This window comes from Mchenga conophoros, linkage group LG17 (genome assembly GCF_057382185.1).
Source record: "Mchenga conophoros isolate Kocher_MC1m ecotype Shallow Benthic linkage group LG17, M_conophoros_male_GT1.1, whole genome shotgun sequence".
NCBI classification, from domain to species: domain Eukaryota; kingdom Metazoa; phylum Chordata; class Actinopteri; order Cichliformes; family Cichlidae; genus Mchenga; species Mchenga conophoros.
Genome location: NC_140542.1, coordinates 22,226,643 through 22,253,947, shown reverse-complemented (window position 1 = coordinate 22,253,947; position 27,305 = coordinate 22,226,643). Strand labels below are relative to the sequence as shown.

General features: G+C 39.7%; 1 protein-coding gene across 1 annotated transcript; it reads right to left on the bottom strand.

Moving 5' to 3' along the window:
* Positions 1 to 22,219: 22,219 nt before the first annotated feature.
* On the bottom strand, positions 22,220 to 23,963 carry LOC146555473 (E3 SUMO-protein ligase ZBED1-like). The gene is made up of 3 exons (XM_085251954.1): positions 23,573 to 23,963; positions 22,768 to 23,387; positions 22,220 to 22,680 (listed from the first exon to the last, which is right to left on the bottom strand). The coding sequence occupies exons 1-3, from the start codon at positions 23,928 to 23,930 to the stop codon at positions 22,285 to 22,287; spliced, it is 1,374 nt and encodes a 457-aa protein (XP_085108080.1). The 5' UTR covers positions 23,931 to 23,963; the 3' UTR covers positions 22,220 to 22,284.
* Positions 23,964 to 27,305: the final 3,342 nt, after the last annotated feature.

Sequence of the window (27,305 nt, the reverse complement as noted above, 5' to 3'; positions counted from 1 at the left end):
ACAGGAGAAATATGCTCTCTCTTTCTAGTCCCTGTCAGGACTCTTGCTGCAGCATTTTGGATTAGCTGAAGGCTTTTCAGTGAGTTTTTTGGACATCCTGATAATAATGAATTACAGTAGTCCAGCCTGGAAGTAATAAATGCATGAACTAGTTTTTCAGCGTCACTCTGAGACAGGATATTTCTAACTAAGGAGATGTTGCGCAAATGGAAGAAAGCAGTCTTACATATTTGTTTAATATGTGCGTTGAAGGACATATCCTGGTCAAAAATGACTCCAAGGTTCCTCACAGCGTTACTGGAGGCCAAGGTAATGCCATCCAGAGTAAGAATCTGGTTAGATACCATATTTCTAAGATTTTCAGGGCCGAGTAAAATAACCTCAGTTTTATCTGAATTAAGAAGCAGAAAGTTAGCGGCCATCCAGGTCTTTATGTCTTTAAGACATTCCTGCAGTTTAACTAATTGGTGTGTGTTATCTGGCTTCATAGATAGATAGAGCTGGGTGTCATCAGCATAACAGTAAAAATTTATGCTATGTCTTCTAATGATGCTGCCTAGGGGAAGCATGTATAGTGTAAACAGAATTGGTCCTAGCACCGAACCCTGTGGAACTCCATAATTAACCTCAGTGTGTGAAGAGGACTCTCCATTTACATGTACAAATTGGAGTCTATTAGATAGATATGATACAAACCACTGCAGCACAGTACCTGTAATACCTACAGCATGTTCTAATCGCTCTAATAGGATATTATGGTCGACAGTATCGAATGCTGCACTAAGGTCTAGCAGGACAAGCACAGAGATGAGTCCACTGTCAGAGGCCATAAGAAGATCATTTGTAACCTTCACTAAAGCTGTTTCTGTGCTGTGATGAGCTCTGAAACCTGACTGAAACTCTTCAAATAAGCCATTCCTCCTCCTATTCAAGTTTTAAGTAAGCCTATTTTTGTACATGTATTGGTTTGGCAAATACATTTAGGAATGAATGTAATGCTGCCTTAAAAAAGATTGTTGTAATCATGAAATGTTAATATTCAACATATCTGCAAAAGTGTGTATTCATTAGGGGTCAAAGCATCAGCACTTCTTGAAAGACTTTTTAAGATTTCGCAGTATAAAAAGAGCAACCTGCTTTTAGATTTTCCTTAGCCTGTGACAAGTGCGTGGGAAAATCGCAGTAACTAAGTCACATTCTCTGGGCATCCAAAGGTCCACGGTTCAGACCCCTGGGTGGTCAAGTCATACGTGGAAAAAAGTAGCAAGTCCTGCATATATTTTGTTTTCAAGTGTTCCCCGAGGTCAACAAATGCAAATAGACCAAATGCTTGCAATCTGCTTGGGGTCTAATCATTCATGTTTGCAGCTTTATTGTTTTTTTCTCAGTCTTTGCCTCAGCATGTTTAAGTAGCTCAAAACACTGGGGTACTCTTAGAGAAACTTTAAAGTTTAAAGTCCAAAGACGTCTTGAAGAAATCAGTAATAAATCAGCATTTATTAAATTAAATGCTTTTCATTTCCCTACAACAATCAGTGGTAACATCAGCATGACTAACATCTTTTTGTTTATGTTACAGCAACAAAGCATTTTGTTAAGGTCAGAAAAGGCTGTGGTCTTGATTTAACACTGGAAAATTAATCTTTGACTCGAAGCACAGATACGGTTGTTCCCCTCAACTGAGTCCTGATCTTTTTCTGAACCTCACCAATGTTTCTTAGAAACCTGTGAAATCCTTTGCTTTGTGCTCGTATCCAGCATGACCACCTCCCCCTGAGCTCCCCTGTGCAGCACAAAAATATAACATCTTTCAGTGAATATTACCCAGGCTGTATTATTCCAAAAACATGTTCAGCAAAGCACAATGCAGCAGAGTTTTTTAGATTTATCTAGTCTTAGAATGAAAAGGAAAAACAAACAAAAAGCAGATAGCAATGCACACACTGATAATTAACAGGCTGCTTTTAGAATCAATTGTGAAAGAGCTTCATAGAAACTAGAGACCTTGTTGCAGTGGGATCACAAAAATGCAGTGTCAACGTGTTCCAACACATGAGTACTCAGCAGCCCTTACTACATTATTATACGAGTACTTAGTACACAGAGAGCAGAGCACAGCTTGTCATCTAAAACGACATAGTTTCCACTACAGTAGGTATCTCTAAGACTCCATTTTGCCATGTTGACAAGGTGAAAACAAAAGCAGCTACCGTATTATAGCTCGTGCATTGTGATCTTTTTAGAAAGTAATCTCACATCTAAGAGATGGAAAATAATACAAGCTTTTCTCTCAGCATCAGCTAATTGAGACATCTGCAATGCTCCATTCCAGATCATAAACTAGTGTTTGTTGTTGTTGTTGGGGTTTGGGCTGTGATGTAGGAGGCTGTCTTGGTAAAGGTCAGATGTCAAGTCCCAGCTGCCCGAGGCCCAGCAGGGGTCTGCAGCTGGAATGACTGGGTTTGGCGACTGGGCAGCCAAGGTGTCATTAGGACACAGTGGGCTCTAGCATTAGACTTCATTACTGCTCTCTGATCGATTAGCCCAAATTACATCCTGGCAAAAACCACAATTGCTCGGCAAAGACAACACCAACTGGACATCGCTCTGCTCTCACATTCGCTCTTCTTTCTCATTCCCTCTCCACCTGTGTGTTGTTCATATTAAGACATTTAAAGTCATTAAACAGTAAACACTATGTTTTGTATAATTATAGACACTTTACTAGGGTGATATTAAATTGATTCATATTATTAAATACTATTCTTCATATTTTCGCACAGCAGCACTTTCACCACCCGATTCTCTGATCTCTGTCGGTGGGGTATGACTGTCTGTTATTGCTGTTCAACACACCATGCTGACATTAAACATGCAACATAGAGAACTGTTCATAAATATTTCACTGTGAGATTAGATGTGATGCCTCATTTCAGTGCTGCTGTATAAATAAATTCATTTAAACTCCCCAAAACAGCAAGGGCTATTTGCTGCTATGGTTTGCTACAAACTTTGAAGCGCCACAGGTTTTGAAGTACAGAAAAAGATTTTTTTTTTTAAATCCTGGTTGTGGAAGAAAGCTAAAGGACAGGCTGCTTATCACTGATATGGATTTCATGATTCATATCACATCATTTTTCATAAAACTCAATCAATTTTGTGATGCTCTATGTGGAGAATATCTACATTGTACCTATAATTGCTAAAAATGCCGTTTCCTCTCTTTTTGCTTACATTGTGATCGTAAATACACATTTTGACAATTTCAAGCATGCCCGAGGCAAGCTGCAAACACCCACACACATCCCAGATTTCGATAGGGTAGAAATGTTTCATTCTTCACATGTCCAGTTGGAATGTGGCTGAATGTAAGTAGTGTTCCTGGTGTGTTTGTGGTGGATTGCTATGCTCTACAGCAGGAACATAATGAATCCCGCTTATTCCCCAGCACTGACCTTTGCCTTTTGTGTTATGCTAGAGTCTGTGGCCCATTGTTTTGACCCCCAGCAAACACTAGACTTAAAGGGATCAGGTCCTGCATCAGAGGCTTCCCAAGACCATGGGAGGTGCTAGTTGTGTTACGATGAGTGAAGCACACGGTGCAGAGGTTAGACGGACATCTGTGTAATGATGACTAGTCCTGTGTTCTACCATTTACATTCAGTTTTCACCTTTATATATATTGTACATTCGATCTCAGTGTACATTACCAGTGCAGGAACAAATGTGCCCTCTATCAAGCAGCACACACTGTTTCAGGTGGTGATGAAAGAGTGACTTTTGTGCAGAATTAACTGTAACCACAATCTTTCACTTAATCAAATGTTTAATTAAGTGAATGGAGAGTTTACTTGACCCTCCTGGTGTTTGTGTCTCTTTGGACACATCATGGCTCCGTCACATGAGAGTATAGGATGGCATTCTCCCTGTGACTAGGGGAAACTGGTGGGCGCTCTGTGATTGCATTGAATTTTTTCACATGCATGTTTGTTAACCTCTGGATGAACACTTTCCATTGCAAGGTGATAAATTGCACAGGCCGCCTATCTCAACTTATCTCTAAACAACCGCGGTCTGACTCGGACCGACTGCAAACACTCTCAGAGAGGTTGGCTAATAATGGCTGGCTGTGCTGTTACCACTTAAAGATATTTTAAACAAGGAATTGAAAACCCACCTGTAGAAGACCACTCAACAAAGATCTTTTAACTTTATTAGTTTGGGATACTTATTTTATGAACATTTCCTCCTTTGTTTTTGCAACCTGATAGAACCACGTCATTTTACCGTGTAAACTTTCTGTGTAATCCGTTTGGTCCCTCTCAGGTCTTAGCACCCTAACCAAGACCTAGGGAAAACTCTAATAGTAGAGGAAAGAAGTTAAAGGGTATAAAAAGATGACAGCGTTATTCTGATATAGAATAAATAGTACAACCTGCTCTCAATAGCTGCGATGATATCAACAACACTTGCTTACTATTAAATGCTGTACAGTAGCTGGTGCTGCATCCCATTAATGGCATTCCCCTGGTTAATCTTCACCTTTAAAGGAAAATTAAGTGAAAACAACGTTTTACTTGCATTCCACTGGCCTTGTTTGTAGACAAATCTCCCACTGCCTGTAACAAAAGGACTACTCCCCCAGTGTGTTCATGATGGACACTCTATTTTGAAGCTAATAAATTGTTTTTCCTCCTCTGGTTTCCCCAGTGGTGGCCGCTGCCGCTGCCACTCCAACCTTTTTTTTAAGGTTGAGAGAGAAAACTGGACTCGGTCCATAAGCAGCCATGCACGCAAGTGGAACCAAAATACTGGCTTTTCTTCTTCTACAGTAGTCTGTCATATGTGTCTCAGGCCCCAGTGGACAGGTACCGTGCACTTACTGGGTTTGCTTTAATGACCAGTGAGCAAACATACTGTGGTTGCCAGGCTATGGAGGTTTTACAGAGCACGATACACACTGATACACACTGACACACACTGACATGCAAACACAAACCACATTTAGTTTGTTATAGTCGAGTATTTTTCTGCTCATTTTGCAGAAATCTGAAGATATATTCAGCACACCTAACTGCAGCATGCTCACACAATTTTGAAAACTTGCTTTAAATTAGTGAAACAGAGAAATGTAATGTGGTCGCAGTAATGTGATACTTTCTGTGGTATCCCTAATATTATAGGCCCTTACCCACCTAGCAAAAAAAACAAGATGAAGTCCCGAATTTTCCAAATCAAAACTTGTCGTGTAGCATATTTACACACTGAACGTGTGGCATTTTTGCGAATTCGTACTCAAAGGAATGCACTGTGAAAACAGGGGAGTAGACATCAAGCCACGATGAGCTGGTCTTGATGTCTCTAAACAAGGAAAGGAGGCAGCAACAGGGAGAATTTTATGGTATATTCATTGCAATAGCTTTTGTACATGTTTCAGGAAATCAGTGCATCAAGTTGAGTTTTTGTTGGCAGAGTTTTAACCAAACTGAGGAGGCAGACAGATGATTTCAGAGAGCCAGCTGACCCTTAGCAGCATCTGTGTGTCTGATGTAAGAGAGCAATATTTTTAATATTTGCATATTCAGTACCACACGTTTTGAGCTACGAGCACAAATGCAATCATCTGATTGGTCAGATCTGTTTATTCACATTAAAAACTTGGAAAAATTGTACTTGGTTCAAAAAAAAAATTAATGTCACAAATTGGTTCAGTGAAATTAAGTAGTTAATGTGAACAACTACTTAAAAGCAGGTGAGTCCAAAAAAGAGTTTTTATGTACAAAATATTTGCACAGATTTTAGTCCTCCAGTGTGCAAAGACCTTTAGTCATAAGTTTGTCAGAAGACGGTGGTTTCTGCCTCGTCTTACTTACTTTTCTCTGTGGGTTGGTTGAGGTTTCAAACCAAAAGCCACAGTTAGGGTTAACCACCAAAAGCCAAAATTACCTCGTAAACTTCAGAAAACGATTGGTTTGGGTTACTATTTGCCTCTCGACAGCATTAACTTGAAGAATACTTGTCTATTGTGTTTATATATGAAATCAAATGGTCCTTTACAAGTCGATTGTGAGTGCGCTAGCTGTTTTACTATTATTTTTTTTAAGGCAATTTAACCTGTGAAGATCAGTGAAGACAGATAAGAAATTGGGGCAAGAGCGAAGAGAAAACACACAGAAAAGGCCCACAGTTCAGACTCGAACCTGGCATATGGTCGCCTGCTCACTCACAGAGCTAAACTGGCTCCCATCTATCTGTTTCACTATTAACGTAACCCAGTGCACCACAGCACCAAAGGACACCTTGTGCATATCTGTGAGACGCCAGCAGCTTTGACAAAATGGCAGCACATAATGCCCCGAGAATAAAAATGTGGTGGAAATCACCGCCGAACCTTAACTGGCCAGAGATATGATCATCCAGGCTTTCCATTGGCTTGGAACGTGCAAAGATCAAGCACTTGGCTCTGGGCTACTGTAGATCTGGACTACCACTGGCCTCGAGCTTTCATTCATCAAGGCTACTGAATTTCTGCAGGTCCTTTGGAATGATAACCAAATGACTGTGCCTCTTGGCAACGTTGGCAAAAATAAAATATTTTATGTAACTAGACCACATCTTTTATGGGCCAGAATCATTAAAACACAGCTTACATAAGGACCTTCTCTGCCGGGCAACTGATAAAGGCGGGACTTTCACCAAAAAGATGGAAAAAAAGAAACGCCGCCTCACTTCCCCCTCCGTGCACAGTTAGCACCCCACACCCCCAGCCCAGCGCTCATAGGCTGCACCACACACGCACCATGGGAATCTGTTACCATGGTTACAACTGGCAACTGCACCGCTAGGGCCCTGGCAACCCACCACCCACCACCACCATCATTGCTTCCAATACTTCCATCACTTCTCTTGTTTGTACCTCCTTCAGTCTATCTTTATCACCTCTTTCTTCCTCCCCCCCACCTTTCTTTCTATGATTTGCCTTCCAAAGCCCCTCCCACCTGCCCACACCCTCCACCTTCTCTCACCGCACCTCCCTGTGCTTCCTCTCAGTCCCTCTGAGGTGTTTTTCTGTGGTGTAGATTTCAGGAGCTGTTTTCCCCTCAGTCTCATTGGACTCATTAGTGTCTTTTACTGAGGCTCCGTCTGTGCTGAGCGTGCAGCAGAGCGCGCACACAGGCCTGTATGCCCTTGTGTGTGTGTTTGTCTGTGTGTGTGTGTATGTATGTTTTCGAAACCACAATTGTGTTCCAGCGTGCAGGCAGGTGCACGTCGCTGTGTGCTTCCGCGACTGTGTGCTCCTCACGCAAGGGCCTTAGCAGCCCATAATTACGGGAGCTTCAGGCTGATGCTGCCTATGTTTGATTACAGTGATCAAGGGCCAAGTTATGGAGACTAAAAGTGCCATCACCTAGTGTCACTGTGCTGGTATATGTGTGTTAGGGGGTTGTGTGTGGAAAAGCAGAGTGAAACATGAGTGTTTTGTCAAGAGTTCACATTAACTGGAGGCACAAAAATTGTGAAGAGTTAGATCACCTCTTCTGTCAATGACAAGACATCCTGAAATGTGTTTTTAGGCCTCTGTTATTTGGCGGTGTTGCCCTTCATTCACGCTGCCCATGGGTTAGGTTTTGCCTGTGTTTGTGATCTGTTGTGCATGCATGTGTGTGTGTGTGTGTGTGTGTGTCTTTAAGCAATTGTGATGATGTTTGCCTTTGCAATTGAAGCAGTGTAGAAAAACAGAACAAAGTAAAATATTTATGTCAGAAGTTCACATTAAGTAAACCAGCGGGAACTGAAAATCCCCATCTGTTTAAATTATGAGCATGTGAACGCTGACTCGCCTAACTTTGAGTTTCATTAAGCCGAGTCGAAGTCATCTCCTCGAGCAATGGAATGTCGGATATCGGTGCTGGGCTCGGGAAGGCGTGTATATCAATGCGGCGACAAGGAGACGAGTCGTGCCTCTTTAGTCAGTGTTACATGTAAGGCTAGACATTGATTGGCGGTCATTTATAAATGATGGTGCATAATGTGGAACACCTCTTCCCATGGCACCGACTGGCTCAATAAAACATGAGGCCTACAGTCGGGAAATGAAATATTAAAAGGAGGCAGAAAGAATATAGGAACCTTTTTGGCCCTGGGGAGTGGTAGTAGATGTGTGTCTGCACATTCCTACTTGATTGTGTGATCATTTTTAAGACCCTTGTCCAGGCTTAAGCCATTAAATGTCAGTGCGGCTGGCTAAGGGATAGAAAGTTAAGTAGGTGTAAGCGTGAACTGATGTGCAGTCACAAAAACTCGGAAAAATACCAGTTTTGCAGCCTAATGTGCTTTCATATAGGGACAGACACTATAAATGTGACCGCTCTGTTGTGTTTTGATGCAGTTGGTAACACTGAATGAGTAGCAAGCACCTGGATTGAGGCGATGCATCTCTCTCTCTCTCTTGCAATCTTGTCACAGAGACGGCTTCTAAACGGCTGCAGATAGCACGAACGGTAGACATCTCGGTGTGTTATCTTTTCCCATTTCCTTTTGTCACTGTGACAAAAAATTCAAATGCAAAACGGGGGAGGAAAAAAAAAACAGAACGAAAGAAAGCGGGTGGGTGAAATGCAAAGCGAGGGAACTCATTTGCCGCCGTAGTCCCGTTGCCTGCTGGGCCGGTGAATGGGGAGAAGAAGCTGGAAAATGGTTTCTGTTCAGGGAGCTTTTCCACATCCCACTGCTTGTCAAAGCCGATACCTCTCTGCCTCTAATAGGGGCACAGGAGAGGACAGGCAGCATCTGCTGTCAAAACTAAATTATCTTCTGTCAACAAACCAGAAGGGAGAACCGGCACCTCAGCCAGCCCCATGGTCACATATACACAGATACATTTTACTGTATGACCATTATGGGTCACTTAAGGGAAGGCTAGTTGTGATTTATTTATTTATTTATTGACTTACAACAATTTTGTGGTCAGAAGCGCAGCGCTAAACTGCAGTTCGGTTGGAATTGGTCTTGGATTAGGAAGAATATATTATCAGCTAGGATTGTGCCCTGCAGTGCTCTGACAGCTTCATGATGGAGGGGACAGTCCAGAGCTGTCGAGCCACAAAAGCTCTGGGTCTCCCAAGAGGAAAATTGTGTGGGTGGTACAGAATCTCCATGAGTCAATACGTGACACCTTGAATCAAATTAGCTTGGGAGGAGATGCCACATATTTTTGCTGTGTTGGTCGGGGCTTAAGAAAAGGATTGCCAGCTATAATAAATGGTTGAGTGATATAAGATACAAGAGTTAAATGGAGCCACAGCTTAGCTATTATGGGAAACAGCAGTGAGCAGCCAGCCGTGGACTTTTGAGAGGGTGCAGCCGCCTGCAAATACCCCCAGCTATGGGAGTTCATTGATCAAGGTTGATGACAGTCATTGAAAAAAAAAACCTTTATGTTTAGATGTAGGAGTAACTCAATAAAAATTTTGATCTCATTTGAAGTTTCTATATGGTGTGAATGAGCTATTTTGGCTTTCACTACTAAGGCAGGAGTGGGCTGTTGTTTTTTTGAAGTCACAATATGTGTAATACATTTTAAATGTAGGCTAATTGTATAAAAAAAAATGAAAAGCTGCTCCTTAATAAATACCTACAAAAATTCCTCTGATGTAATTTGAATTAACAGAGAAGCTGGCTTATACAATGCAAGAGAGTTGTTCAGTTGTTTATGTTATAGATCAAAAGGCACAAAATCATCACTACTGACCAATCAGATCTCTGGAAAATAGAATCACCATTCGTGGAAGAGCTCAGACTTCTGTGCACAGATAGTGGGAGGATTTAGTTTTTCAGTGAGCATAATAGTCTTTGTCTTTCTCTGATGAGCAATACCAATAAATATAGATTCTTAGATGCAGCTTTGCTCCTTGATCATTGTCTGCAAACAATTTTACAACAATTTTAGTCTTTAATAAGTTTGAATAAAGGGGTCCTACTGGAACTTGTGGACAATATATCAAATTTGCCTACATTTTTCTTACATACATTTACTCACTCATTACAGAAAAAAGTGAGTAAAAAAAAAACTAACAAGAAAACACCCACAAATATTTCAGTTTGGGTTTTTTGTTTATTTGTTTGGTTGCTTGCTTTTTAAAATTTCAAATATTGCATAATAAGACAAAACTGCAAGACAAAAATGCTTTTTTTTTCACTCCTAACTAACTGAAGCCTTTCATTCAAGTACCAAATAAACAAATTGGTACTCTCTTTCTGGCCAGACACATATCATCACAATTTTATTCGTATTTAACAAAATAAAAATGCAGACATAAGTGTACACATTAGTTTTCGACTGCTAGTGAAAACTGTTTTCTTTACAAATAACTCTCTCACTGAACTAACACAGTCAATCCCTCAACATGTTTGTACTCTCTGCTCATATTTCCTTCATATTAAATATTTTTTTTGCTTTTTAAAGAGCTTATTTTAGCATTGTACTTAACAACAAACAAATCGTCCCTAACAAAAAAGTTACTTCACGGGCCAAATTGCATTATATTTGTGCACGTCAATATACAAGTAGGGGTAACGTGGGCCACAAGTGGTCCCCAGGCTGCGAGTTTGAGACGTCTGATTTAGACTGTAATATGTGTTTAACGTCTTCACATTTTCTAATATTATAGTTTTATCTGCCATTGTAAAATCAGCTGTTCTGCTGCCAGGACACTAGTCCATGTCCTAATTAGCTGCTGGTAAAGAATCCCCTTTCATGTGAGCGTGCAGGGTTACCTTTGCGAGTTGATAACAAAATTCATGGAACTGCTTTGTCAAACTGCCAGTGTTAGGGTAAGTAATTAACGGAATACATGTACCAGCATTACACATTTAAAATACAAAATATGAGTAACTGTATTCCATTACAGTTACTGCTTAAATGGGTGATAATTAGAAAACAGTTACTTTGTTGAAATACATGGATTACACAGCAGTCTTTTCCTGTTTCATATTTTAGGCTGTCCCCTCTCTGTAACCTCTCTAATTTTGGTAATTCTGCGCATTGCCGGAAACAAAACTCGCAATAAGAGGTGCTAATGTAAGCGGTGATGGTTAACCCTAACTGTGCAGTGCAAACTCTGTTTGCATCAAAAAACACCACCTCCACCCTAAAGAAACATCTGGAAGTAAGTTATTTTTAAAAATCTAATGTTAGCCTTCTGTAACTACCTTGTTTTAGTTGTGGTAGCTATCTGGGTTATGTGCCACTTCAGTATCTTCGATGTACTATTGCTGTGTGATTTTTTTACTATTAATGAAGGCTGCATTACAACCTGCTAGCTGCAAATAATCATGTGCCGTTCTGAAAGCAGATAGAAAGAAAATGTATTACTGATACAGAAATTGTTTTTTCTATACGAGATCACTGCAAAAAGTGCAGCCTTACCTAACGTCCACTTTACTGTTACTCATTTTATATTAAGATTTAAAAATCTAGTTGGTGTTGCTTTCAGAAGTGCACGATTATTTGCAGCTAGCAGGTTGCTAATGCTATCCATCAAGTCTAACAGTCTGCAGTCTATGAACTTCAGCTAACGCCAGCTAACAATGTTAGCTCCGTGGCGAGTAGCCTTCAGTAATAGTAATAAATCACACAGAAATAGTACATTCATGTAGTTGTAACAAGCATGGCAATAGATCAAGTAATCCAAAGTATTCAGAATACGTTACTCTCAATGAGTAACTTGACGGAATTTGTTAAAAAGATCGATAGATTGTGGCTACTTAAAATGCACAGTCTGGCATGTGTAATCACTATGATGTAAAATTATGTTCACACCAGGGCGTAGATTTTGCATGGATTTTTGCATGTCCCCACCAATAATTTGATCTCTTCGAGTAAAGAAAAACAAAACCGATAAAGAAAAAAAACGATCTGTCAACGTCTCATTCACCTAGCAGTGCAGAAAGGGTTAAATTACGTTCTCTATTGGAGTCCTAAATCATGTGACAAATATGGCCAATGTGATTGGCTGTGCCTTTCAGGGAGCTCTATTTAGTTTTAGCAGCGGCAAGCCTGCACTGCAAGGACCTGCAAGGAGGAGAGCAGGATGGCAGCACAAAGGAAGAACCTGGATATAAGGAAGTATTTTTCAAAGAAACCTGTAAGTCATTAAGTCAAGTTCACTCATAAAATGTGTCCGTCATAATAACGTTACAGGCTATGCTAGGCCCACATCAGTCTAAAATTGTATGTAACCATGAATAATGTGTTTTGGAAACTAACTGCACAACAGGCAGCATTATTAGTTGTCTCAGTCTCAGAGTAGCATTTCTAATTTTGATTGAAACTGTCAGAGAAAACGGCAGCCTCAAGCAAGTCAGGATATTAGTTTACAGAGGCTGTTAAAATTATATGTCTAACGTTAAAATATTGGTGACACAATAATTTCGACCTAATGGTACTGACATATTCATAGGGTTCATTTTTGAGACAAAATATCATGAGGTAGTCATGATTGCAAATATTCCACCTTGTAGTGCACTACAAGGTGGAGTGAGTGCATTGCACTCACCCTACAAACATTACTGATGAGTCCAGATCTGCACAAATTGACAGAAACACTGAAGCAGCTACACATTTTATTCTTATTGTCATGTATGTCCTATTTGTCAGGTGACAGAAGAACCAACACAAAGCTCAGAGAGCAATGGTGATACAAGATCACAGGTGAAATTGGATGATGACTTGGTGGTTCATTACTGTATTTGAATCTATTTTTATTTTTGAATGATACCTTATATCAGAGCTTCCCAAAGTGTGGGGCCCGCCCCCTAAAGGGGGTTCAGAGCCATTGCAGCGCGATATAAAAAAGAAAAAAAAAAGAACGCTTGGACACTGCTAGCATAATGGACAGGTTTTTGACAGAGCTCCCGCACAAACGCAAAGCAGGAAATGAAGCATCGATGAATATGTTTCCAAGCCAAAGACTAGAAAATATGGCGAAGCATGTCTTCCCTTTCGCTTCACCTGCACAAGTGCCAAGGTAGGTCTCCCCTCCAGAATAAGTTTTCCCTGCGTCGAGAGCAGCGCTGGGTTGTTCAAATCAGGGACAAACAGTATCCCACATTCTTGATTTTTAGCTCACAAACACTTGTTGTAATAACTAACTACTCCTGACATTTTAGAGATGTTAGCTCTTTATACAGTAGAGTTACAGTGGGATCCAAATAATATCAGGATGATTCTGCCACGATTTGTTTCCCCGGTTCAAATCACGGACTAACAGTATCCCACAGCTGTTTATGCTTTTGAACCCATTTTGCACAGAGATGCATTTTTTGATAAATGTATTGATAGCAATGTTGAATATTATTACACAAGAAAAAAACAACTACATGTAAAATAATCACACCGTGACACCTCTGCCTTTGTAAATGGAGGGACAGTAACTGCGTGTGGTGTGTAAAACCTGAAGATAGTCAGATTAACAGTATTTTGTCTCTATCTGCCATTCTGCAATTCATCTCATGTAAACAATAATGTGGCGCACCAGCGTGATGTGAAAAAAGCACATACCTTTGAGGTTGCGTGACGAACTGTATTCCTCGTCCACAGGCAAATGCAAAAAAGGAGTTTTTAAAAAATCTCAGTTTTCAGTGATTCGAAACGCCATTTACGTGTAGATGAACATTTTTCTTGGGCCTAGCAAAAAATGTTTGGGAACCACTGCCTTATATGGAATATGGCTGAAGTAAACGAAAGTCTAAAATAATTAGTCATTTGTTTAATAGTAATTTAACATTATGTAATTCACATGTAAAACTATGAATTGTAATTTTAAATGGTTTAAAAGCATGTCGAATAGCATATGTAGGCAAGTATATTTCTCCTTTTTTTTTTTTTATCAAGAAGCAAAGACAAAAAGGGAAAAAAAAAGAGACAAGGCAGGGTTCAGTGGTTGACTCATCCGTCCCCTCCAATGCCAAAACCAAATCTACGCCCTTGTGTTCACACATGTACGCACACACTCACAAACACCATCTCCCCAGGCCGTTTCACAACTGTCCAGCCCCTCGTCCTTCTCCCTCTGTAAGTGCATGAGTCACTTCATTCCTCACCTGCATCTATTTTTCATGGAGGTAAATTGCATGGCACCGTTGTGCGCTGAACTGTGCCTCTGTAATCCACAGAGATGACCTCTAATAACGCTGGTCCTCTGCTCCTCAAACACACCATCATCTGAAAACGTCCACACCAACGCTCTCTCATTCCAGCTACCGCTCATATTTTACATCTAAAGCTCTTTGATTCAGGATTTCTTTCTGTTTTTTTGTCTATTGCGTCACTGCTTCATGTGGATAATCTGTTTCTGGTTCTTAACCTACATCTAACCATCACACTTTTTTTGCATCCATCCTGTTTTTTCTATCTGTTCCTTTTTCTTTATGTTGATTTTTTCATACATTTGTTTCCATTTTGACTTCACTTTTATGTCCATTTATCATACTATTGCTTAAAATGTCTTTCGTTTGTATTTCCTCTTTCCCCTTCAATTTGCTTTTCCCTGCTCAGTATTACTTTCCTTTCCCTTCTCCGTCATCTGATGTCCTCACTTAGATTTATTTCCATGACCTAAAATTTAAGTAAACAGTACAGTTCTGGTCTACACTGTATCTACAGTACTGTTAGTGCTACAGGTGTTGTAGACTGTTTGGCAGGCAAGTGGGAAGTCAGACACTCAAAGTTCACATCCTCTTTGAAGTGATGGAGGCTTGGGCTGAAGACAATAAACAGACACTTTGATTGCCTGCAGCTCAATCCAGCACCCTCATGATCCTTCACACTGTAGAGGAGGGTATGGTATGGCCTCAGGCATATTGTCCCGTGAATGTGTGTTTGTGTGTGCGTATGTTTCGTGTCTATGTGTGTCACTATACAGAACCGTATGTTCTTGATTGTTGTATATCCCGTGGGCTCAGATTTGTGGTTTTGATGGCCAGTGGTGGTTGCTAAATTCTGAATAGTTTTAGTTGGAATACTTTGGTGTTTTTTTTATTATAGTATTATTAAAATTTTACTGCAAGACTTTATTTATTACCATGTATTAGGGTCATTCAAGAAACACCACAAATTTCTGAAATTGCAATAAAAATATTCTCTGACATTAAGTCATAATTATGTGAGAAGAAAAAAGGAAAATAGTCTGAGATTAAAGTCACACATTCACACAAAGTGTGAAAATGATTTTTTTAAGAAACTACGCAATTCACTTTGTAACACTGGATTAATCAGATATTCTGTTAATTGTTATGTATTAGGGGTTAGCAACCCAGAAATACTCTTCTCCAAAACCATATACCGTAATTGTCGGGCTATAAGCCGCTACTTTTTGCACAAGCTTTGAACCCTGCGGCTTTTAGTCAGGTGCGGCTTTTCTATGGATTGTCCATGAGCGGATTTGTTTTGTTTGTTCCGCTGTTGTTGCCTGGCGGAAGGATCGGGGTTAAAGAGTGGTATGTTGGTCACATGTCCATCCCCCAGGCAACGTAGTGCCGTACGAAGTAGCGCGAAAAACAAACTTCAAAGTAGCACTACACGTTCAGCTGGAGGCGTGGATGATGAGCGGCGATAAACTTGCGAAAAGCAAGTTATGCCCAACTCCACCATTGGATTCTGACAGCGTGGAAAAGTGTGAAAACATCCACGATCACCACCGGATTTCGAAGGGCTGGACTGCTGCATGATGGAGAGGAGGACACCGCCACGGCCCTTCTGAGGGTGTTTGACTCTGACACTGACAACGAGGATTTCTTTGGTTTTGAAAGTGACAACGAAGGAGAGAAGCGGAGAGTGGATGACGAAGCCATCCTGAACCTGTTCATTTCCGACACTGGAGGAGAGGACTTTGGTGGTTTTAGTGCGCAGGAAGAAGAGAAAGATGGTGGTGAATGACTGACTTTTCTTCTTGTTAAAGCCGTGTCACTGCACCTGAGCCTAAAAGGTAGGCCGAATCTATTTTTCTGGTGTGCTGTAGGTTATTGTTATGTACTACATTTGTTACTCATTTATGAAGCACAGTACATGTTTTGTACTTGTAATTACCGGTACTTGTACATATACCCTAAAAAGTTATGCAAATATGTACCCATAACTTGTTTTTCAAAATATTAATAAAAGTGATGTCTCCAAACAGCCATCTCTTTCCTGACAATTCGCTTTGTGCATATTCTCTTACATATGATAAGTCAACATTGAAACACCTGCGGCTTTTAGTCAGGTGCGGCTAATGTATGTACAAAACAGGATTTTCCCCTGATTTTAGCTTGTGCGGCTAATATTCAGGTGCGCTTTGTAGTCCGGGAAATACGGTATATGCTTACCAACCAACATTTTAGGCCCACCTTTTGGACTGCACATTAACACAATACACAAATATCTAATCAGCTAGTTAGATGGCAGTTCTATTAGACATGGGCAATCGATAAGCTGAAGTTCAAAGCAGGCATCAAAATGGGAGGGAAAAGGTGATTTGAATCACTCTGAATGCTGCATGGCTGTTGCCAGATGGGCTTCCCTGAGTGTTTGTGAGACTGCTGATGTTTTGGGATTTTTCATAAAAACATCTCCAGGGTTTCTAGAGATTGGGCCAAACAAAGAAAGAGAAAATATCCAATGAGTTGTAGTTCTCTGGGTGAAAATGCTTCATTGATGCCAGAGGACGAAGAAAGACCAGACTGCTTCCGGATGATAGTAAGTCAATTAACCATTTATTATAACCAAGGTATTAGGGCTGGGCCATATTATACCGTTAGGGTAAAACACGCATGTGCAATGTCTTTGTTTTCATACGCACACGGCCGAAAAAGCATGGCGGCAGTCGAGAATTAGAAGGGAGAAAGCGGATTGTTGAGTGAAACAGATGAACCAGAATTGGTTTGTAAAAATGGTGCCACTTCAGTGATGTGGAACTAGTTTGGTGTTTGTCCGTCAGATACACAACAAAGTCCATTTTTTTTGTAAAACTTGCATGCCAGCCACCGTATTTGTCGGACTAAGGTGCTCGTAAATCTGGGAGTAATCTGGGTCCTAAACTCCGTCCAATTCAGGTCCCAAAGTCAAATGAACACTGCAGCATAACTGAGAGTTAAGACTAAGTTAAGTCTAAATTCTTCCATCTTTAATAAAACGATCAGAATTGCTGCTTTACCAGGTGTAACTATGAAGTTTAACATCCAGGCATTCGTGAAAACAGAATTTATTACATTTAACAGAGTTAGAAGTTAGCCGGAAGTTAGCTCGCTAGTTTCGCTAGTTACCTAAGCATGATATTGCATGTTCTGACTGAGAGATTTCTGAAAAAATTCAAACGTACTGCTCTGCTATCACTTGTAGCAGACATAAATGAAGACATGAAACTAAACAGCAGCGACGTTTGCAGTGTTACTGAAGTTGGGCTAGCTGCTATATAATGATGTGCTACGTGATCGCTAGCGACACAGCTATGTTAGCATAACACAAACAGTGAAGCTGGAGGAATCAACACTAACACTTTTCCACTCGATAAAAGTTAACGTGAAGGTTCCTGATGGTTAGAGACAAATGCAATCACATGGCAGGATGCTGTAAATGGACCAAACTTCAGTCAGGAGAACAACTGAGATAATCCATCCACAATAGAAGTTTAGTCATTAATATACTGCAACAACATGGGACTAGAGCAGCTGTGATAGGATACAGCATTAATGAATCAATGGTACAGAAGTGGAGGAAGCAAGAAGAATGAGTTGAATAAAGTGATTTATCTGACTGCTTTGTTTCACTTAATGTGCCTTACAATCCCGTGCACCTTATGGTCCGAAATATACATATTTGACTTTTTTATTTGGCACACTGCAGTTTAATGTTGCAAAGCACCTCTTTTTACCCATATGGAAAAGAAATAGTAAAAACTTATATGTGATTACTCATGAAAGTGGCCACTTTCATGAGTAAATCATATAAGGCTTACATGATTTACTCATGAAAATGGCCACTTTCTCATTACTTTCATACATTGTTTTAGTAAGTATCCAAAACATACAAGTTTCATTATATAATTTTTCAAGGGATCTTATATCTGTTTTCACTCTTATATGCTTTTCATACAAGTTTCACACAAGACAGATACAAACTTTATAAGATTTATATATATATCTTTTCCATTTGGGTAACTTCAGTGGATAATATACATGGTTATGCTCAGGATATGTCAGCCCATTTCTACTGGAAATGCCTTTTGGTTAAACTTTCAGCAAGGAATTTGCAAGGGGTTGTGCTAGTAAAGGTGTGGAGTTGTATTTTGTCTCGCAGAAATTATTCTTGTCAGTTATTTTCAAATATATATCGTGATATATATTTTTGGCCATATTGCCCTGCTCTACAAGGTATGCAGAAGTCCATCTCTATTTGTTAAAAGCAGTAGATGTTAAAGTCCCTATCAATATAGCACAGCACTTGCCCTGAAAGAGCTGACAAAGTCTTTTGCGACACATCAGCCAGCTTTGTAAGGCGTTTAAGCCATTTATCACGAGACCACCACAGGCTGATCAAACCTGGGTGGGTGTTGCATTGTACCAACCGGCCCACAGCCCACACTGTGGTTTTTGCGTGTGTGTACCTGGTGCCAGATATTCCAAGCAGCCTAAAGAACCCCCCATCCCTGCCTTCTGAATTAACGTATCAATAAAGCTGTTTTTCTAGTAGGAACAGGAACATTGAAAGTCTTTGGCCAAATCTGGCAGAACTTTGTTGATTGTATAGGAGTTATTTTTCTGTGAATCAGGGTCCTAATATTACTTTGCCATGATTTTTGGTATGATTTTTTAAATACCAAAATCATTAGCTTCCAGGGTTCCAGGATGCTGAGCATGGTGCCTTAGTGTAATGGGAGTGGGCCCAGGAACTGATGCTTACCCTGTGCGCTTGACTGTCCTCTTAAACTCGTTCCATGTGAGGGGGCTTGGATCCAACTGGTGCTTTGGGAATGTTACCCGAGATAGTAATTTGCATGTGCCTTTAATTGTCAAAAATGAGTCTTCCTTGGGTGCTTTCTTCATGTCAAATAATTTTTTCACAAACTTTAAGAGATCTCTGTAGAAGGAAGTTCTTGTGCAATTTTTGTTCTTATGTCGTTTCCTGAGAATCTCTGCCCTTTGCAGCACTGCAAGTTGCTGCTTGATATCATCCTGTAGTGCCTCAAGTCCTTTCTTTTTTGCTTTTGTGACCTTCTTTCACTGTTTCCCCAGGATCTTTCTCAGATGAACAGAATCAACTTTTGGAGGTTTCCTCTGTGCCGTTGGAATTTTGCTCGTCACCCCTTACCTTACCTAATATGGACAAAAATACCTGAAGAGCGTTCCCAGCACCTTGTTGAATCTATGCCCCACAGAATTAAGGAAGTTCTGAAGGGCATCCGATGTAGTATTAGAAAGGTGTGCCGAATACAGTGTCTGGTGAGTTCATGTTGTATATCTGACTGCTTTCTTTCTGATTAGCACTTAGAAGAAATGTTGCTACACTAAATATGCAGTCATCTAAAACAGAGTCATGCATGTGTTGCATGTTAAAAGCAACTTATTAGGCAATGACATTTGCACAAATTGATTGGTTGCAGTTTTTTTAGTTTTAGTGTGAGTGTACAAAATTATTTTGCAGTAGTTTAGCTGAAAACGAATGACTGAAACTGACAATAGCTGGTGGGCGGAAGTTTTAAACTTTTACATTTTCTGCATTTGACATGTACTGCTGTTATTTGATTTTCTATACAAGCGAGGCGTTACATCACCATAGTGCTTCTGGCTTAAAAAGCATTATGTCTCATTTTTGTAAGCTTCGAGCTTTCCGATAAGTTGAAAAATTACATGCTCCTGCATAACCTGATATAATTTTTCAAGGCCCCTGGGCTCATAACCCCCTCTCAATACCCTTTTAGTGAAATATAGACAGCATTGTCATTTAGCAGTAACAGGGAAGTTTCCCTTAGTTGTTGTAAGGTTGGAAATATGAAGTTTTCATGTGACAACTGTGATGTATTTTTTTCATCAAACCCAAGTCAATATGTGTGGTTTGATGTAGGTAGGTGTGGCACACACACTTGATTCTCAGCATCACTTTCTTTGAATAGCCAGGCGGCTCATGACTAATCGCAGACAGAGACTCAATGATGAAAGCTGCCCATATGGAAAAGATATATATAAATCTTATAAAGTTTGTATCTGTCTTGTGTGAAACTTGTATGAAAAGCATACAAGAGTGAAAACAGATATAAGATCCCTTGAAAAATTATATGAAGAAACTTGTATGTTTTGGATACTTACTAAAACAATGTATGAAAGTAATGAGAAAGTGGCCACTTTCATGAGTAATCACATATAAGTTTTTACTATTTCTTTTCCATATGGGTGATCACATATGCTCTGCAGTCTGTGTGGCAATAACACACACACTCGTACAGACAGCGGCACCTCACAGAAGAACAAACAACCGAGAGTGTCATGATCCTGGCAGCGCTTATAAATCTGTCATCTTGAAACTTCTGTTGCACTTATGAAATCACTTTTTTACTATCCTGGACTTTAATTTGATGAAAAAAACAAAAACCAGAGAACACTGCAGGCATATACATTTAGCTTTGCGTGCAGATAATAATTTAAATAATTTATTTGAAGAAGGAGCTGCTGTAGCCTTTTTGTGTCCCCGGGTACAAAAAGGTTGCCCTAGCAAACGTAGCTGCCTACCTGTAGCTACTTTTAACAATTTTTTTTTAGGTTTAGCTCTGCTATCCACCTGTTATTTTAAACAGGCGGTTGCCTCTAAAGCCTTGATTATGCTTTCCATGTCTGTAAGCCCACTACGGTCCCCTCAAAGTACATTGCCTGCCTGTTTTTTGGGTTTTTTATACTCATCCAAAGAGTCTTTATATTACAATGCAGTAAGTGACGCAGTCATTGCGTCTCCAACTGTCCATGTCCACAATAGAGTATAATCAAGGCTTTACAATCCATACACTTCTATGTGAGGAACTCTGGAGAAAGTTTCTTCAAAAATCCAAAGGATATGAGGCTCGTTTTCACAACCAAGTACCTCACATCATCTATACCCAACATTATCAGTGAACAACACTTGCAAACTGAGGTTAGCAATATAGTCATTGATATCATAAGTCAACAAGCCACTGGCTTCCGGCACAAAACAGATTCCAACACAAACTCCACATAAAGAGAAAAAACATACCGATACAGTGACTGTATGTATTTGCCTAGTCACACTGTAAACACGAAAATGAGTTAAGGTTAGCCAGCTAGCTACCACACTGAATATCATGAAGTGTTTTAACATTACTGTAGCTGTTGGCGTAACGTTTATTAGCATTTGTGAGAAGAAAACACGTTTATCTAATGAAGCCATTCTGGCCAAGCGTGAGTTTGGCCATCAGGGCGTACCTAAGACCAGGATCAACAGGACAATTAATACATGGAGGAACTGATTGTTTTGGTGAAGCTTTTCAAATGCTAGCGTGATTGCTCCTGTTGCGGTAATCTATTGAAACTGCTGGGATTTTGTAAACTCAATGGCACTGTGTTTTTCCATGTTGACTTATAGCTGTCCAGATCATCCATGAACACCTTTTGGTAAACCTCTGTAGTCTGACTCTGCGATATAGTCAGTTAAGGATCACGTAAAATTAGGGCTGCACGATATTAGGAAAACCTGCGATGTGCGATAACTGTGATCAATACTGCGATAACGATATGACTTGCGATAAAATAAATAGCAAAAAAAAAACAAAAAACAAATACATAATTTCCGTTTTACTGCACAGTTTTATTTAATGAAAGCTGCTGTATTAGCAGTGTAACAACAAAGTGCAGTCAAACATTGAAACATTGCCCCCATAAAAAAATTTCTGAGGCTTGAATTCTGAAAGACATCCTTCCCGGTCTCTATAATTAGTTTTAAATAAACATAACTTAAATTATACTGCAAATTATCTCTATGCAGTTGTTCATCATTTTACCACTCACCAAGTAGTTATGATGCAAGTCAAAACTGGAGTGGAAACTTTACTAGATTAAACTATAGGTAAGAACTTGTCTGCTGTGGGAACACACCAAAGAACAATTGTCTACCTTTGTGGTCATACTGGCCAAGACTAATATTATCAACAATTAAGAACAATGTAGGTAGTGTATTTTTGTAATTTTTTGAAAAAAAAAAAAGGTTTCTCTATCTTGCATTCATCCTTCCTGAGTGAATGTTTTTTATGGCAAGTTCTTGTTAAGGAAAACCAACATGTTTACTCTCCAAGGTTTTAAACATGTGCGCTGACATGTTACTATGTTTCCTGATGTACTAAAAAGTCTCTCTGAAGGTGAGCTACTTGCAGGTATGCAGAGATACTTCCTTGCAAGCTTGCTTAGCTGTGGGAATGTCATTTTGTGGAGTTTCCACCATGCCAAGGGGTCTTCCTCACTGTCTATGGCCGTGGATAGCAAGTAGCTGTTAAGCTCAGCTTCAACAGCTTGTGAGAGATGCATAAAAGAGGAGGTAGGGATTGGAGCTGCCTTGAAGAAACTGCCCAGGGACTTTTTTGCCTTCTTCAGGGGACGACTGGGTGGATCATCTGTCTGGGCCTCTGGTTCAGCGGAGCTTCTCTCCTGGAACAGAAAGCAGATTATAAGAAAAGTAAACATTTTGGACTAAATATGAATTGAAAGGTTTTATATATAAGCATGCATGAATACCTTCTGTGCCACTGCTTCCATTTCTGACATCACTCTGGTCTTGATGTCTGAGACTCGATCAGTGCTGGTGTAGCTGACTTTAAATCTGGGATCCATGAAGCACGCCATGTCCATAAGTTCCTGGGTAGCTGGATTTTCATATTTAGTAATCAGGTACTCGAGGATTTTCTTCTTAATTGATTTTGTCAAATCACTGTCTTCTTCCTTCTCTGCAAGCACCGACGTCTTCATCAGATGAAGGACTGGTTTTACATATGAAACACTAACGTAGCTCTCACCAGACAGGGCATCTGTAAAGTCTTGCAGGGGGTGTAATGCCTGGTTGACAGACTCCAGTACCTCAAGATCCTGCCAAGTAGGAATCAAGTGTCTTGATTTCTTGTCTGCTGAGATGACATCAGAAATGGCCCGCTGCTGCTCCAGGACTCTCTCAATCATCTTCTGCCTGGAACCCCACCTGGTTGGGCATTCTGTGATCAGTGTGTGCTCTGGGAGGTTGAGCTTCTGCTGTGCTTTTTTCAGAGCCATCTTTGCTTTCCAGCTGTGGCAAAAATGTCCAACTAACTTTTTGCAAAGTCCAATGGCTCGGGCAATGCGGGCATCATCTTTGATAGAATTTTCTGGAGAAATAAGAGGAAACAAAAAAACTGTCATGTTTAAAACCTTTTTTTTAAAAAAAAAAAACTAATTGAAATTTATAACTAAAGTTGTCTAAAAAGGTAACATTATCCTTATCAATATCAATTTGATAACAATGTATAGCACATTTTCATTGCTAAAAAGATCTGCCTTGAATAAAACTTACCGATTGCAAGGTGCAGCCTGTGTCCAAAACACTGAAGTCTGACCCAGTTGTTTAGCTCCGTGGCTCTCACAACATTGGCACCGTTGTCTGTGGTGATGCACACTTGTCGATCTTCTTTAAGATCCCAGCTGGCTAACACCTCACGTAATACATGGGCTATATTTTCACTAGTGTGGGAGTCTGGAAAATACACAGTCTCTAGACACCGTGTTTTCAGTTCAAAGTCTTCGGTGAGGAAGTGCACTGTGAAACTCATATATGGTTCCGTTGTACGACTTGACCATAGGTCTGTAGTGCTTGCGTAGTTTTCAGCTTGGCTCAGTTCAAACATGACGGTCTTGCGGCATGTTTCATACATTTGTGGAATGGCGACATGTGAAAAGTAGTTTCGTGAGGGGATGCGGTATCTCTGGTCCACTTTATGTATTAGACTGGTGAAGCCCTCTCTGCTAACTGTATTTATAGGCATCATGTCTTTAGCCAAAAAATGTGTAATGGCCTCTGTTATTTCTTTGTACCGCTTCGACGTTTTCTCATAAGGAATTCCACTTGAAAAACTCTGATACAGAGACGGCTGTTGGACTGCTGCGCTCTTTGTCTTAACATTAGCAACCTTTGTTTGGCTAGCCCTATCTTTCTGGAACTCTTCAAACAGTTCTCTGTGGTTGTATTGAAGATGATGGTGGAGATTAGTCGTGTTTCCTCTGGTGGTTGCCACGAGTGTTCGGCAAGTTTTGCAGAGTACCTGTGTTTGGAGAACGTCGTCTTTATCAAATCCAAAGTACCTCCAAATAAGTGAGGTACTATTTTTTTTTTTAGCCACGAGTTCAGTAGCATTCTCGTCACGCGTCTCGCTCTCAGCCATTACAACTCTGACTCGTTGCTGCAGCGTTGTTCGCGCCCGACCTGCGTAGGAGGCGGGCCTCTAATCCATTTGATTGGTTAATGCCGTGAAGGGCTCTATTCGACTGGTCAAATGTGTAAATGGATTTCTTTGATTGGTAAATTCTTTACAGCACGTGTGTAAACATTTTAAGGTACCCAATTATCGCAGTTTACGCCGTCTTTTGCGATGGGCCCATCGCGCAGGCTGATATCGCGATGACAATAAATTTTCGATTTATCGTGCAGCCCTACGTAAAATGTAACTTCAGTGTACATCAGGAGTAATTCCAAAATGGGTTTTTTTGTTTTTGTTTGTGGAGATACTTTAAGTGGACATGTGATTGAGAGACAACCCATATGGAAAAGATATATATAAATCTTATAAAGTTTGTATCTGTCTTGTGTGAAACTTGTATGAAAAGAATACAAGAGTGAAAACAGATATAAGGTCCCTTGAAAAATTATATAATGAAACTTGTATGTTTTGGATACTTACTAAAACAATATATGAAAGTAATGAGAAAGTGACCACTTTCATGAGTAAATCATGTAAGTTTTTACTATTTCTTTTCCATATGGGACTGCCCCTGATAATCATGTTGTAGTGTTTCTCTTTAGTGACTTTCTCTTTTGTTTTCTTTTTAATGTTGTGCAATTTCTTGTATTATCTGAAACAAATAAAGATACAATACAATACAATACAATACTTATACTCTTTAGTTAAGTTTTTATTTTTTTAAACTTCGAATCTTTGTTTAGTTTCCTGCTAATTTTGTGCAACACTTATCCCTAATTATCCAATCAGTCTTCTCAGTGTATATACCACCTGTTGTCTACCCTCCAGTTGCCAGATAGTTATGATTCTAATGGTAATCAAGCAGTTTTTGCTATTTCCTAGCTATTTTCCCCTCATATTTTTCTGTTAGGATTTTTTTGAACCTGTGCTTCAGCCTGAAGTTAAATTTTATACCATGTTGCTGAACCTTTGGACTGTTTTTGAGTGTCTGGGTCTAAACTCCGCTGCAGGTCCATATATCAAACGATCACTATGGCATTACTGAGAGTTGAAAAACTGTCTAAAGTATTTAATCTTTAATAAAATGATCAGTGTTCTGCTCTACCAGGTGTAACAATTGAGTTTAACATCCAGGCATCCATGAAAACGGAATTTATGACATTTAACGGAGTTAGAAGTTAGCAGGGAGTTAGCTCGCTAGCTTCTATCTAAATACAATATAGCATGTCCTGACTGCGGGGTTTTGGAAACAAATTAAAACGTACAGCTCTGTTATCACTTCCAGCATAAATGAAGACAGAAAACTAAACAGCAGTGACGTTTGTAGGGTGACTGAAGTTGGGCTAGCTGGTATATAATGATGTGCTACGTGACCGCTGGCGACACAGGTATGTTAGCATAATATAAACAAGCTAACTTTTTTTCCACTCGATAAAAGTTAACGTGAGTGTTCTCGGTGGTCAGGAACAAATGTAATCGCATGGCAGGATGCTGTAAAAGGACCAAACTTCAGCCAGGTGAACAACTGAGATAATCCATCCACAATACGAGGTTAGTCATTCATATACTGCTGCATGGGCTGGGCTGTAGTTACATCCTAAGGTTTTAAAAACTGAGCTTAAATTAGCGGTAATAAAAGCCGAGGGAGGTCAACAGTGATCACTGACTGTTTTAGGAACTTTTTGAGATCAAATAGAAGAAAATACATAACATTAAACATGTTAACAACACAAAAGCCATATTAAACGCAGACTACTTTAGACCCGGAAGTAGGATTCATCGCGTCATCACTGAACAACCGGATAGGTTTCATAACAATTCGTCAATTGTTATCCGGGCACAAACAAAGGGGCTCATTTCTGTATTGAGCATTATTCTTTTTAATTTGCCCAAATAACACTCGAAGAAACAGCTGATCCCCCGTTTTAACTTGATTCTTGCTGACGCAACAATTTTGTTATATTCAATTAGGATACTCTGATTGCTTTATAGAAAAAAATATTCATAATAAATATAATAAATTGTAACAAATCTGTTTTGGACAAAAACGGTGGATCATTTTTGCTCTTTTACTATAATTTCTCAACTGTGTGAATTTAGAGCACAACGACATCAGATAAAACGCGACAACAAAAAGCAAAGATTAGTTTAAGAAATCAAAACTTCTTTCTAAAAACGCAAGATTTATAGAAATCATAACATTTCAAAAACTACTCGAAAAAACAAAAAAGAGAGACTGTGTTAAAATCATTTTGAGAATGACATTGTAAGAATGTCCTTTAATAAAAAATTACCTTCACAATTTGATTTGTACCATTCAAGTGATATTTTTGACGATAACCTTCTCACATTTCAAATGTATGGCGTATGGTTAGATTGTTGGGTAAGTGTTTTATGTAAACATAAATGTCAGCATTTTAAAATATAATATAAGAAACAAAAATTATACAAATCAGCAACAGAGAAGATGGGGGGGAAGGGGCACTTAGATCAGTGCTCTGTGCAACAGATAATCAGGATTGGGAATGGGGATCTTTAATGGCTGTCAATTAAAAACTAATTAGAGGGTGTAAGCTCAGCGAGATCGGTTATCAGTCCATTTATCATCACGCAGCTGTCTCAAACGTGCGCGCACACACGCAGACACACACACATCTTATCATATAGACATTGTATTCAGTATTTTTTCTGGCTGTTTCTTTGCCTCTAGCGTTGTGCACATGGACTACAGCAACACACCTGCACACAGACACAGACAGTAAATACATATGGAGCTCATTCAGCACCAAACCAGCTGTAATAGACACATTCCCTCCTCCATGTCTTTCATTT

Bases quoted from the DNA above. Each gene is read 5' to 3' on its own strand.
- LOC146555473 (XM_085251954.1), bottom strand. From the start codon at position 23,930: ATGTATGAAACATGCCGCAAGACCGTCATGTTTGAACTGAGCCAAGCT. The intron at 23,388-23,572 runs GTAAGTTTTATT...TTATTTCTCCAG, and splicing joins CAGGCTGCACCTTGCAATCG to AAAATTCTATCAAAGATGAT. The intron at 22,681-22,767 runs GTATTCATGCAT...TTTCTGTTCCAG, and splicing joins TGGAAGCAGTGGCACAGAAG to GAGAGAAGCTCCGCTGAACC.